The sequence below is a fragment of the Muscardinus avellanarius genome (assembly GCF_963383645.1).
Source record: "Muscardinus avellanarius genome assembly, chromosome: 13".
Taxonomy (NCBI): Eukaryota; Metazoa; Chordata; class Mammalia; order Rodentia; family Gliridae; genus Muscardinus; species Muscardinus avellanarius.
The window spans coordinates 80,792,451-80,806,215 of record NC_137799.1 but is presented as its reverse complement, the minus strand read 5'-3'; the positions used below and the strand labels follow the sequence as shown (position 1 = coordinate 80,806,215).

The window sequence follows — 13,765 nt, the reverse complement described above, 5'->3', positions numbered from 1 at the left end:
CCCTGCCCTGTGCCAGAGGAATCTGCTAAGTGATTAGTGCACCCTTACGATTAGAGATGCCTGAATTAACTTATTCTGGATTCAGTAGAAGGCAGGAACTGGATGTCAGTACTAAAATTTCCTTCAGGCATGGTCCTGCAGAGGGACTAGAAAGCGCATGAAAACAGAGGTCTTTACTGGGCCTTGGAGATGTGTTCACAGATGGGCAGGAATCTGGGCGCTTGTCAAACAGACCTTTTGTTTCTGAGCCAAGTACTCTGAAGGGCTTTGTTGTAGGCAACACAATCTCCATCCCATACTGTACCTGTACTTTTCCTTATTTTCTGTTATGAACAAGCTTCTTTTTTTTTTTGTGGTACTGGGGTTCCTGGAAACCCTTCTACCTCCAGGCTATACGCCCAGACCTATTTTATATATATTTTTGGAAACAGGGTCTCTTAAGCCAGTGTGGCTGGGTTCAAACCTGCGCGATCCTCCTGTCTCCGCCTCCAAAGCGCGGGGATTACAAGTGTGCGCCACTATGCCTGACCAAGCTTCATATATTTGTATGAGGAAGGAAATAGGATGTGTGCACCTATAGATTCTGAGTCTACCCAAAAAGACCTTTGTTAATATGTAATTTCCATGCTGTATGTACCAAGAAGGTACATGCCTCTTCCTTGCCTCTTGGGCTCAAGCAGGGCAGGATATCATCATCTATTTTTTCTTCTTGGCAAAGACCAAACTCAATGTTTTGCCTGAACTGAAAATTAAGTTTGGAGAAAACTAAAAAGAGAACTAAGAACACTTATTTTCTCTTGCGAAGAAACTATGCCCGTGCAATTTAATCTATCTCAGGTGGCTTGTTTACAAAGAAATCATGGGAAGCTGGTTGGAGATGAGGTTCATATATTCCAAAATATCAATCAATAGTGGTCTGTTTTGTCCTGTATTTATATCTAAATGTTTACTGTTTTTTTCTTGACCTTAAATTATTACCTCTCACATGATAATGATAATCTTGAGAACTAAAACACACGCTGACAATTCAAAACACACATGAAATGAATTAACACAAAAAAAGATGATGGTGGCATGTGAGTGTTGCTATGGTTTGTATATAGTTTGTCTTATAGAAGCTGACATGCTGTGAGCTTGGTCCTTGGTACCAAGGTGTTGAGGTGGTAGGGACTTTAAGAGATAGGGCCCACTGGAAGATAATTAGGTCATGGGCACCACCCTCACAAATGAATTAATGATGGTCTTTCAGAATGGGTTGGGTCTTGAAGGAGTGAATTCATTCTTGCAAGTGGGTTATAAAGTGAGGCCACTCCGTGTCCCTGGTCTGTTTTGCACATGTAGCTCATCACTCTCGCATGTGTTCTTCCCAATTGATGCCATCTACCATGAGTCTCTCACTAAAGCTGAGCAGATCCCAGTTCCAGTTCTTGCTCCTCCAGGACTGTGAGCTAAATGAACTTTTATGTATATAGTACCCAGTCTCTGGTATTTTGTTACAGCATCACAAAACAGACCCAGGCAATAATGAAATGCTCTTTGGCCAAAATATTCTTTTTCTTCAACAATAAATAAACTTTTAGAAATGGAGTTCTCACCTGGAGTCTTGAAGTTCCTTAGTTGAGAGGGTGTATCATATACTTCAAGGACCCAGTCACCAGCAGCTCGTTCTCCCCAGCAATGAATGGTCATGAACTCCCAGTTTTTAAATCCTTCCATGGAATGATCAAATAGCCTGAAAGATAATCATAAAATATTTTTCTGCATGATATTTCTTTTTTCTGGTGGGGTTCCTGAAAGTCCTTCTACCTCCGGGTTACACTCCCAGACACCTATTTTCTATATTCTTATTTGGAAACAGGGTCTCTTAAGCCAGCGCAGCTTGCTTCGAACCTGCGCGATCCTCCTGTCTCCTCCTCCTAGGCGCAAGGATTACAAGTGTGCGCCACCATGCCCGGCTCTGTCTGATATTTCAAGACCATGATCAGTAATAATTCTGTGTTCATTTGGAGCTTGTTTTTACCCTGGACATCTTCAATTAGCAGATCCATTCATACATAAACCATTGTTGTACATTAAGCTATCAGACCTAGGGTTGGTCATAAAAATAGCAATTCTCTAAGAAATAACCATTTGGGAAGCAGGGAAACTAGGCCAAGACTCTACCCACAAGAGTGACAGTGAAATGTTGAAGACGTACAACAAACTGCAACTCGTTCACACTATTGATAGGAATGCAAAAAAAAAAAAAAATACAAGGGCTCTGGGAAAGAGTTTGGGAGTTCCGAGAAAGTTAAACAAACATTTAATGTAAGGCTTAATAATCTCTTCTTTAGATATTTACCAAAGAGGAATGAAGAAATATGTCCGCAGGGAGAACTCCAAAAGAATGTTCATAATTGCCCCAAACTGTAAACAACTCAAATGACCATCAGCTGGCGAATGGGTAAATGAATTAAGAAATACCCATGCAATGAGATACTGTATAGTAAGAAAGGGCTAATATACTACTAATATATACAAAATATGAAAGAATCTCAAAAGCAGTATACAAAGTGAAAGGAGCCACAAACAAAGCCATGTACTCTATGTATGATTCAATATATATCACATTCTAAAAAAGGCAAAATTATAAGAAACAGATTAGCCATTGCCAGAGGCAAGGGATGTGGGAAGGAAAAAGGCACAGAAAAAGTTTTGAGGGCAATGGAATTGTTTTATATATTGAAAATAATGGTGTATGTTTATATAGCTATATAGACTCTTAAGTATTCTCTTATAAAAGTGAGTTATATTATGTATAAATTATGACTCAGTATCAAGACTCTGCCTGTTATTCTTATACAGTTCAAGCAGGCATGCATGAAGCCCCAGTTGAAATTCTTCTCTTCTGGCCTTTCCAATGTTTTCTTTTTAAGTTCTTAATTCCCTATACGTAACATCTTTCTGCTGGAAATGATTCTGCTTTCTGTGATGGAATCCTAGGATAAACTAAATGTGAAAGAAAATAAAATACATAAAGTCCTTATCAAGAATAAAGGTATCAATAGATAAAATAAAACGGACACATGGAGAAAAAGTTGTATAATTTATATTGGCAGAGAATATCGATATGACTAGCCAAAAAAAATCCAAAAGGTGTTGAAGACATTTTCTGTGAAGACAGAACTTACACGGTAGAAACGGATGGAATAAGAGATAGATGTTTTCAGTACTTTTCTTTTTGAAATTATATGCAACTACTATTTTGTCGAAAAAATATCAAATAAGAGTAAGACAGAGAGGGCAGATATCTTAGAATCACCCATGTCCAGTTCTTGTCCTTCAGTGGGGACAAATGCAAGAGGTCATGGAGACTGGATGGTGAACATCCAATCAGCTGGCCTTGCTTCAGTTTTACATCCGCCAAGTAAACTGGTGGTTACTATTTGACCTTTTACATAGATCTTCTCTTTGGGAGAAAATATGCCCTTCTAAAAACAAAAATAACTAGTTTAATCTTAAAATTGGATATATTAGAAATCGGATTTTTTTAAATGTTATTTTATCAATGTGTTCAAGGCCCCTTCTTAAATTCTAGCCGGATTCTAAAGCTGAGAGTTCAGTGGCACAACTGTGTAAGTAGGTAAATGGCTGACAACAGTATTCCCTAGAGAAAGGCAGTAAACAAGATCACCTGTTATTTGTCCTTGAAATATGAGTCCTTGAAATAAAAACAAAATGAAATGAAACAAAATTATTCATCCACATTCTCAAAATGCCCATGGTCAAAAATTTCAGAAAGGCTCATTTAAAAAAGTTGAGTACATCCCTTTATTGGAGGATAATTTAGATATGCAAATGTGCTTTGTTAATCTCCATAATGAGGTTAATAAGGAAGTGGTGATTTTCAAACCTGAAGCCCGCCCTCTCTCTTTTTTAGAACACTTTCATGTTATCTATGTGGGTTTCCTCTTTGAGCAGAGCTGTGTGGCGCTTGACTGAGGCCTACATTAGATCTAGTGACTTCCCCCATGATGACAGAGAGGAAAATGGTATCTTCTTACAGCAATGTTTTTACACTGTCATTGATCCCCAATAAAATAAGGATGATGAATTTTATGGACATTCTGTGTTCCATTGCAAAATCACAGTAAAATTTGTTTCACAAGCTTGTGGCTTGAGACTGGGCTTGGCTAAGAAGAAGCAGCTACGTCATTATGTACCTAACTTGCACCTCTAGAGTCCTTTACCCCAGGTCTAGGATGTGTGCATGTGGGGGTGAAAGGCAGCCCAGAGACAGGGAAGAGGATCCGGGGATGCTACTGAAGGGGATACGCTAACGTGGAAATGAACAGAGAGAGACGGAAAACGCATTAGACCCACTTCCTTCCTTCAATTCCACAGCTCTGACTTGAACTCTGATTTGCTGAGGCCACTGTATCACCCGAGGGCACCAGAGCAATGCCTTGTCATGAGACCTCTCCCAGAGTGCCAAACTTAAAAGTGGTTCCCCAACAGTTTAGACAGAACATTTGGCTCATTGCCTCACATCTGAAAACTACAAAGGAGGCTGGGGGCTGTCGTCACGCGAGGCCGGGCCGTGTTCCGTAACCTTGGCCGACTTGTCTTACTCGGGCCACTTCCTTCGCTGCTGGGTTACCAGCTTCTCCCCTTCCACCCTCCTTTCTTGTCCACCTGGGAATCACTCTGCTGCTACCAATGCCTTTCCAATTACATTTGAACCTAAAACTTCAATATAAAATGAGCACCAGGAAGAAACATATGTAAATCACATTTCAAACAAGTGCTTAAATGCTAAGTTATATATGTTTGTCTGTGTCTATGGGAGTGAGCAGTCCCGTGGCCTCATCTGCCCACTTAACAGAGTTGGAATGTTTATTAACTTGATGTAAATCTAAAAGTTGAGCAGAGGAAGGAATATCCAGCCACACAAGATGGTTACATTTTGCTGAAAGAGTGGATGGGAAAGAAACGGATACGGACGCAGATTGTGGCTGTGTCAGCTAACTGGGCTTCCACATTTCTAGTCTCTCCCTGTCTTTACGAGCTCAGATGATTGATTTAAATGGAGATGTGTGCTTCCACATTTTGATTCTGATTCAATATTTTGACTATTCTGTATTTTAGCATTGTAGCACTTTTTAAAATAATAAAACCTGCATCCTCTGCACAGAAGAAAATATAGTGTAATCTATAGACTAGCTTGTTGTTGCCTAGAACTTATTTGCCCGCAGCTATCATGTGTAAAACTGTACATTTCCAAGGAGATCATAATTGCGGGGTGTTCCTTTACCAACTACAAGGTCTAATGCCCAGTTTGTCTCTGCTGTGTCGACAGTAGAGAAAACTAACACATACCCACATTATCAGTGTGTGTAAAGTATGATTGAAACAGAGCCCGTGTGCTGAGAGCCATGCCTGCATCCACATCTCCTGTTGCACTGAACCTAGGTTCCCTTGAAGCTGACTTCATACTCTTGTGCTCGATGAAATGACAGATGAGTGCGGGGGCACAAATCACACATTCAGTTATTAAAACTGTGTCCCACAACCCGATCCCTGGGAGTGGTTTTCAAATAAATTACTTTGGATGAAGCCTGGTAGAAAGGGCTGCCATTAAGTGTAGTACATCCTTTTAAGGAATTAACTCAGGAAATGGCTCATACAATTACTGTAAGCTTTCCCCCCTCTTTTGCTTGGAGAGTCTAATGATGGACCAAGGCGACAACATTCTTTTAGGATGTTATGGCAACCAAATAACAAGGCATTTTATAAGTACTGACAGCCATGTGTTAACATATCATTATTCCTAAAATTGTAAATGGGTTTTAATTTCAGCATCAGCTACTACTGCTCTGAGTATTTACCACTACAGATTTAGATACTAAACCAATATTCTCAGATTTCTTTTTTTCTTTCCTTTTTCTCTTTTGTTTTTCGATTTTTAATGTCTCATCGAAATTTATGGTACAGTGTATTGACTGCTTGAAATACTCATTGGATTCAACTGTAATTGAGTTCTTGGTTTTCTTTAGATATTTGGTTTCAATAAGATAGATAATTTGCTTCTGATAAAGGGAGTTTAAAACGTACCATTTGCTTTTTCTCTCTTCCCTAATCTAAATTGCTTCTTTAAGTAAGGTTGAAAGAACGAAACTGGTGTTAGGGGTTTGGAATGCCTGGGATGAGGAGTCTATATTTTTTTAAGTTTCAACATGCATTTTATTATCAAGTCATTCACTAACCCCAAGTTGTTCCTTCTTGTGGGTATTATGATGATGTAAGTACTTCATCTTCCTGTAGCTTTGATCCATTTCTAGTAGATGTCTCATATCTGAGAATCTGTTCCATATTATAAACTCGTTTTCAAATGATATGCATAGAAGCTGTGATGTAGCTTAGTGGTAAAGCACTTGACTTGCATGTGTGATGCCCTGGTTTTGATCTCCAGTATAAAAAAAAAAGAAAGACTCCCTTTCTCCCCACCAAAAAAGTCAAGCAAATTACATGTTGGATGCTTGAGACAGCATCCAACAGAATATCACTCACAAGTCTTGTCATGACAAAAATAACAAGAATGTGTCTCATAAGCTGGGAGAGCTTTTAAACAGGGTGAAGATGTGGTTTATGGACAGAAACTCTCACCTTGGCGCTTCCTAGAAAAGCAGACTTTGGTGGACCTCACCGAGGTCCTTTGGAAGAAGCAGCCTTCTGCATTTCATAGAAACATTTCACAGGCACTTTCAGAAGCACTGTGTATAACCCTGTTTACACAGTAGTAGTAACCCTGTTTACGACTTATTAAGCACTTACCATGCTAGGTGCTGAGCTAAGTACTTCCCTATGTTAACCTATTTAATGCCTGTACTTGCATTGTCAAGCAGATACTATTACATCTGTTACATAAATGAGGAAACTTACTTTTCCTTTTTTTTTTTTTTTTTTTTGGTGTGTGTGGAACTAGGAATTGAACCTATGGGCATTCTACTTCTGAGCTACTCCCCAGCCCTATTTTGTTTTGAAACAGGGTCTCCTGAAATGCTGAAGGCCTCACTAAGTTGTTGAGGTTAATCTCAAACCTGTGGTTTTCCTGTCTCAGCTTCTAAAGCACTGGAATCATAAGCATACACTTACCACCATGCCTGCCACTTCTCCAAATTTAAACCCAGAAATTAGTCAAGAGAAACCCAGCTCCTCTAGTTTCAAAGGCTGTACCACTTTTTTGAATGAAGAAAGCAGGTTGTCATGGCAAAGCCTCAACAGAATATCAATTTTCACACTAAAACTGTAATTTTTACTGTAATCTCCAGAAGCATTTATATTCCACGGCACTTTAGGAATGTCACTAGTCTGTTGTTGGACATCTGGGTAGGGCGATGACAGAATGATTAAAATATAAACACTACATTTTGAGCATGTTAATTATAGAACCCTATAGGTTTTACAGACAAGAAACCATACTTCTACTTAGGACCATAATTAGAAGCAGAGATATTTTGTAATCAAATTTAAGGAAAGGAGGTAAAGTTTCAGCTTTTGGTCAGAGACCAAAATTTGGAACAGAGCCAGCATGGCTAAGCTAATTTTAAAACTCAATGAGTTGGGAGTGGGAGAGATATAGGAAGCAAAAAAGGAGGCGGGTTTTCATAATTTCAACAAATATGGTTGATGGAAGAATCTAAGGGGACAAGCTTTTGTTTGAAAAAAAATTTTTTTTTTTTTTTACAGAAGAATTTGACTGTCATAGTATAAAGCCTTCCATCGAAAGATGTTTTCAAAGGACCCCCCCACCCCCCCCGCCCCAGCTTCTCCCCGCCTGACCTCTGCATTCTCTGGAGTAAGCCATTTGCTCTGAATATTCAGTCTGGCTTTTGTTAGGCCAAGGGGAGGACTGCTAGAGTGGGAGAGCAGGGGAAGCTCAAAGGGGGAGAAGGAGCTCCCCATTTGTCCCCTCCAGCACTGCTCTGTTGACCCACCTGCTCCGACCCACTAAATTATCAACGTGGCTTGCCAGGGAGCCTGCCTGCTGGGCTAATGGAGCATGGAGCTGAAGTTGGCCTCCAGCTCTGAACACTGCCTTCCAAATGCAGCACCTGCAGAGGCTGGGTAAACATTCTCCCTCCAACAGCTGTTCCCCACAGGGGTTCCGGCAAGTGCCTGTCAGTCAGCAGGGACAGGGAGCCGCTGAGGGGCTCCTGATGGCCCACACGGACCTTACCCTAGTGTCCAGCTCTCTGCAGAACACAAACTGGCAAAGAATTGGTGTGATAGGGATAAAGGATTCTAAAATGTCTAAGAAAATCAGGACTTGTGGAAAGCCAACCAAAAATAGTGACCAGATTTTCAGGTCCCCAACGTAGAATGCATATACTGAAGAGGGCCACAGTCACTGTCATCTGTGCCCTCCTCCCGTGGTTATCCCCAGGCCTCTATTTTTTTGCACTATGCAGAGGAAATCATCCCGAAAGAGGCCCCAGGTTCTGGAAGTCTGGGTCCCAGCTGGACCCTAGCACCTTTTCTTTCACAGCCCTGGTGCACAAGCTATGGGGCTGAGGGATTGCTTTGAAGGCTCTGGGAAGCTTTCCTCCTGGCTGCCAGGCTAGTGAGCAAGAAAGACAACTTAGATAAGGTCCTTTCTGCATCAGGAAGTCTCTGTCTCCATCTCAAACCCCCTCTGCTGGGGAAACTTCATTTTAAACTTTCCATATTTCCTACTTTCAACAGTGCTGTTTCCTTGACATGGATCTCCTTAGAAACCTTGATTTTGAAATAAAGTTAAGAGCCCAATAGAGGAGCCATTTATTGCTCTTGTGAATAAAATCTGACATCTAGATTCTTTCTGAAGCCTGACCTATCCACATTTTCTTTGAGGGGAAGTACTGCCTTGCAGATCAACATGAAAGACCCCAGGAGCAAAGCAAGCAGCCCTGCTCCACCCCTGTCTCTGCTCTCTGTCCTCAGCTCTCCGCCCTGGAATTGTGCTTTGAGTTCCTTACCTCTGAGTCGGAGATGGAGAGCTTTTGAGTAGAGATTTCCTCTTACGAAATCAAAGTCCGGAATATGCCACAAAGAAACGAAGAATGCCAAAAGAAACTGTCTTTCTTCAGCTGCCTCGGTAGGAGGGATGCTACCAGTGTCAAGCCCAACAAGAACTGGGAAGCCCAGGTCTGGAGGGCAGCCACGGGTGGTTATGGGACCAGGTGCAGCTGTTTCACATTTAAAGGGTCAGCTGTTCAGAGCAATGTGTTGGGAGATAATGGATTCATAATATTCTTTACATCTCTTGATACCTCTAGTCCTTCTGGTCTCCAATGTTGATACTTTTTTATTTATTTTTTATTGCGGTTCTGCTTATTGAACCCAGAGACGTTCTACCTCTGAGCTACACTCCAGCCTTTTTTTATGTTTTATTAGGAAACAGCATCTTGCTAAGTTGCTGAGGGTTTCACTAAGTTGCTGAGGCTGGCTCTGAACCTGTGATCTTCCCGTCTCAGCATCCCATATACTGGAATAACAGGTGTGTGCCACCATGCCTGGCTAGCTCCTTTTTGATGGCTCCAAATTTTCAGAACTAAGGCAGAACCTTTACAAGAGCAGCACTTTAAGAAGCTCTCAACTGGGACACTCTGGGTATGAACCTTATTCCCAGGTGGTGTTAATGGTGGGGGAGGGACAAAAGTTAACCTTGTGAGCGCTGGTCACCAAGCGTCTGAGGCGCCTTTTTCTTATCTCCGACAGAAGCCACATAGCACTCTGGCGTTTAGAATTTTGCGAAAAGCAAAGCAGATGTCAGCTGAGGAAGGATGCACGTGAGCCCAAAGCCAGTGACCTTGCGATGCCCAAAAGCCTGTGACGCAATCCACGCTCATCTGCCCAAGTTTCCCCACTGACGTCATTTTGGTGGAAGCCAACAATTAAGAAAAAAATGTGCAGGAAGAGCCCAGACAGGCTGAAATGCCCGAGCTTCTCAACCAAACAGCAACAGCGAGGGACTGCTTCCCCACCAGGAAGGGGTGGGGCACAAGAGCCACACCTATGTGACGCACACCTTTGCACTTCATAGCACTCGTCAGAATATGCTCTCAAGTTAAACCCAGATGAATAATGATAAAGAAAAGAAAAAAAAAAAAGGCAAGAAAAAAAGGCCGTTCCTGGCTTTGGTAACAGCGGTTGGTGAGACCTCCATTAATCACGTAACTGTTTGCTGGAAAAAAGGGCCAGGCAGGGAGAGGCAATTACCTGGCGGGCAGCAGCTGAGACGCTGTGTGCAGCGGGAGGGGCACGGAGGGAGTGCCCAGGGATTTGATGCCAAACAGTCCTCAGATTCCTTGCACCTCCATATGTACCCAGGCAAAGCTGCATTTTTTTTTTTTTTGGGGTGGTACTGGGGTTCCTGGAAGCCCTTCTACCTCCAGGTTTCACTCCCAGACCTATTTTATATTTTTATTTGGAAACAGGGTCTCTTAAGCCAGCGCGGCTGGCTTCGAACCTGCGTGATCCTCCTGTCTCCGCCTCCCAAGCGCAGGAATTACAAGCGTGCGCCACCACGCCCAGCGTGAAAGCTGCATTTTGTATTTGAAGTATGAAGCCCGAGATTCCCCTCGGCCGAATGGCTGAGGTTACTTTTGAAAGAAGAACACAGCAAGTCCACACATAGGAGAAAAGCCCTAGACGATTTTGGATTCCGCGCTCCCAACCTCTCTCATCCAGACGTGCTCCCGGGCTCTCCTGCTCTACCGTCTTGCTGTAGAGGATTTTTGGGGGTATTAAAAAGAGCCAATGGGAACTGGTAAGTTCAATCTCACTTTTGGTTCTTCAGGGGGTGGGTAGCTCGATGGTGGAATGCCCTTCCTTCCATGCCCAGTACCCAAAACAAAATGTGCGCGCGTGTGCGCGCGCACACACACACACACACACACACACACACACACACACACATCTCTCTCTCTCTCTCTCTCTCTCTCTCTCTCTCTCTCTCTTTCACCTTTCACCCAGAGTGTGGACAGGTAGCATAAAAAATTCACTTTTGTTTGGACTATATGTGCCATGGATAAAAAGGTTTTTGCTAGGACTAACTGTTCCTCTGGGAGAAAAGAATTAAGTAAAGAAGCGTCTAGGCTTTCGGCTGGGGCTTGTGCTTTAGAATCATGAGAGCACTCTAGAGTTTCGCCTCTCTAGTCCTACCTAGTGACGATTCCCTCCTAGGCTTACAACTATTCTAAAGTCAGCGTGTGAAAGAACGTCCAGGCTTCGTCCTTCTGCAGGATCCTGCCTGTACACAGCGCTTCTACTGACCTGCTGGTAAGATGTCTGGGAACAACAGAGAAAAGGAAAGAGAGTAAGAGGAGCGGCCGCGTGCCCTCCGGGGTGATAATGACTGAAGGGTCAGCTTTAGGAAGAGAGCCTGCGAACAGTGGTCCTCAGGCCAAACGTGGCCTGCTGCCTGCTTGTAAGTTAAATTTCACTGGAATATTCTCACCCATTCATTTCTATAAGCCATGGTAGCTTTTGTACCCACCCGAATAGCAGAGTTGAGTATTTGGGCTATAGACATCACCTACAAAGTTCAAACTATTTACTCTCTTGCTCTTGGTAGGGGGTAGGAAAACTTGCCAACAGTGCTTTAAAAAATAGAATTTCCTTTAACTTTGGAAAGCAAGGGCTTGGGCAAGAGAATGCAGTTTTTCTGTAGCAAATGTCAGCAGGCACTTAATGGGGAGCACCTCAGAGCTCTGCAATTCTTTTTTAGGGTAAAGAATCAGTGGCCTTTAATTTTTCAGTAGCATCCTTTGCCTACCCAGCTATTAAATGCCATGCCTTTTCATGCCTATAGACGCTAGACAGCTTCCCAGTCTCTAATTATGAGCCATAAGAGCGTGACCTCTAAGGGCCCCTCAGTTGGCTCCCAGGGCAGGAATAAAGAGTCGTGGTCTCAAGCCCGGCATGGTGGCGCACGCTCGTAATGCCCGCACTTGGGAGGCGGAGACAGGAGGATCGCGAAGGTTCGAAGCCAGCCGCACTGGCGTAAAAGCCCCTGTTTCAAAAATATAAAATAGGTCTGGGAGTGTAGCCCAGAGGTAGAAGGGCTTCCAGGAACCCCAGTAACACCAAAAAAAAAAAAAAAAAAAAAGAGTCGTGGTCTCTATGTCCTTACGGAAAACTGAGTGCTGCTGTGGCCCCTGCGCTGGTAACAGAGGCCACTGTTGTACCTGTTGGCCAACAGCTGCGATCTGGTTCCCGAGGGCGAGGTCAGGTAGATGGCCAGGTCCCCTCTCCGGGGGTGGGTGATGGTGATACGCACGACCACATGCTCGAGGTAGTTGACATGGTGGTTGGGGTTATCCGAGCAGCCCGAGGCTTTGTAGATGGAGCGCACTGCACTGTTGGGGCGAATTGTCCTGCAATAGAGAGTGGAAGTTTAGTTAACTACATGGCAGAGCTTAGCTGAAGAACCTAGAGTTTTGTAGGAAGACAAATGGCAAGGCAAGCAGCCGGCCTCTGGGTATCACAGGGCAACGCTGCCAGTCCCCAAACGACTGGGCCACCTCCAGTTTGCTGGTTAGGTGGGAGGGGGGAGACGCAAGTGACGGGGGAAGGGGAGTTGAGATTCTTTTATCTTCATGCAGGTAGTGGGTATCAAACGTGAGCGGCATTGGGATCCCCTTGATAAAACACAGCTGGCTGAGCCCCAGGTCTTAGGTGGATCCCAGGAATTTTTATTTCTAACAAGTTTCTGGGTGAACGTGATGGTGCGGATCCATGGAATATACTTTGAGAATCACTATTCAATGCAGCTGTCCAGTGTAACGCTGGGGAACAGGACCTACAATCTCTAGTTGATTGTAACCCCATTTGCTGTACATTTTACGCTCCTCTCTGGAGACCTACATGGTATGTAGCCTAATGTCCAGAATTTCTGCTTTTTGAAGTACATTGACTCCTTGAACCATCAAACAAAAATTCTGATAGAATAGAAAGCTTCTGAATGCCCATCAACAAGGGGATCCTCATATATCCTTTGAAGGAATGCTTGCCATTTAAGGATCCTTGGACTATCCTGCTTTTAACGGCTTAGCATCCTAGACATTCTATCACGGCTTTATAATTACATTCAAAGAAACTACAGAAGCAATTAGCTCCCTCGTGCAACAAGGATTTATCTGGCCTCTCTCTTTGGGCTATTATCACGCTGTCTGACATTACTTGATTTGTCGGTCTGTGCTCTCCACACACACGTGTTGCTGGGGAACGGTGGTCCACTTCTCTGCCTCCATCACCATGGCTTCTGCATCCATCAGTCCAAATCCATAGAGATGGCTCACTGCAGAAGGCAAGAGGCTGTGGTTAGGAGCAATCCACGCTACCCAGGTTGAGTTTATGACATCATTCAGCCGAGACCCCAGGCACACAGCAGTGAGATCCTAGCTAACCTTCTAGCAAAAATGTAAATAACAAAACAAGCACAACAACAAGAAACTAAAAAAATAACAAAGCATATTATCCATTAATTTTGTATTATTACTAATAACACATCTATTACTTTTATTACTATATGCTGGATACTCATCTATCATTTTTCATATCATTATTTATATAATCATTTTCATATTTAACCCTCCCAGAAAATATATATTTACTATACACACACACACACTATATATATATATATATATATATATATATATATATATATATATATATATGTGGTACTGGGGTTCTGGGGTTCCTGGAAACCCTTCTACCTCCAGGCTACACTCCCAGACCT

The 13,765-nt window shown here is 42.9% G+C and overlaps 1 protein-coding gene across 2 annotated transcripts in view; it reads right to left on the bottom strand.

The window, feature by feature from the left end:
* The window catches only part of PCSK5 (proprotein convertase subtilisin/kexin type 5), a gene marked incomplete at both ends in the record, with an annotated part of 434,445 nt that overhangs the window by 156,054 nt on the left and 264,626 nt on the right, over window positions 1–13,765 (bottom strand). For both annotated transcript variants that reach the window (XM_080709117.1, XM_080709118.1), the window contains 3 exons: window positions 1,596–1,732; window positions 12,210–12,398; window positions 13,204–13,321. In XM_080709117.1, coding sequence (XP_080565243.1) covers window positions 1,596–1,732; window positions 12,210–12,398; window positions 13,204–13,321 — 444 coding nt within the window. The remainder of the gene's footprint in view (window positions 1–1,595; window positions 1,733–12,209; window positions 12,399–13,203; window positions 13,322–13,765) is intronic.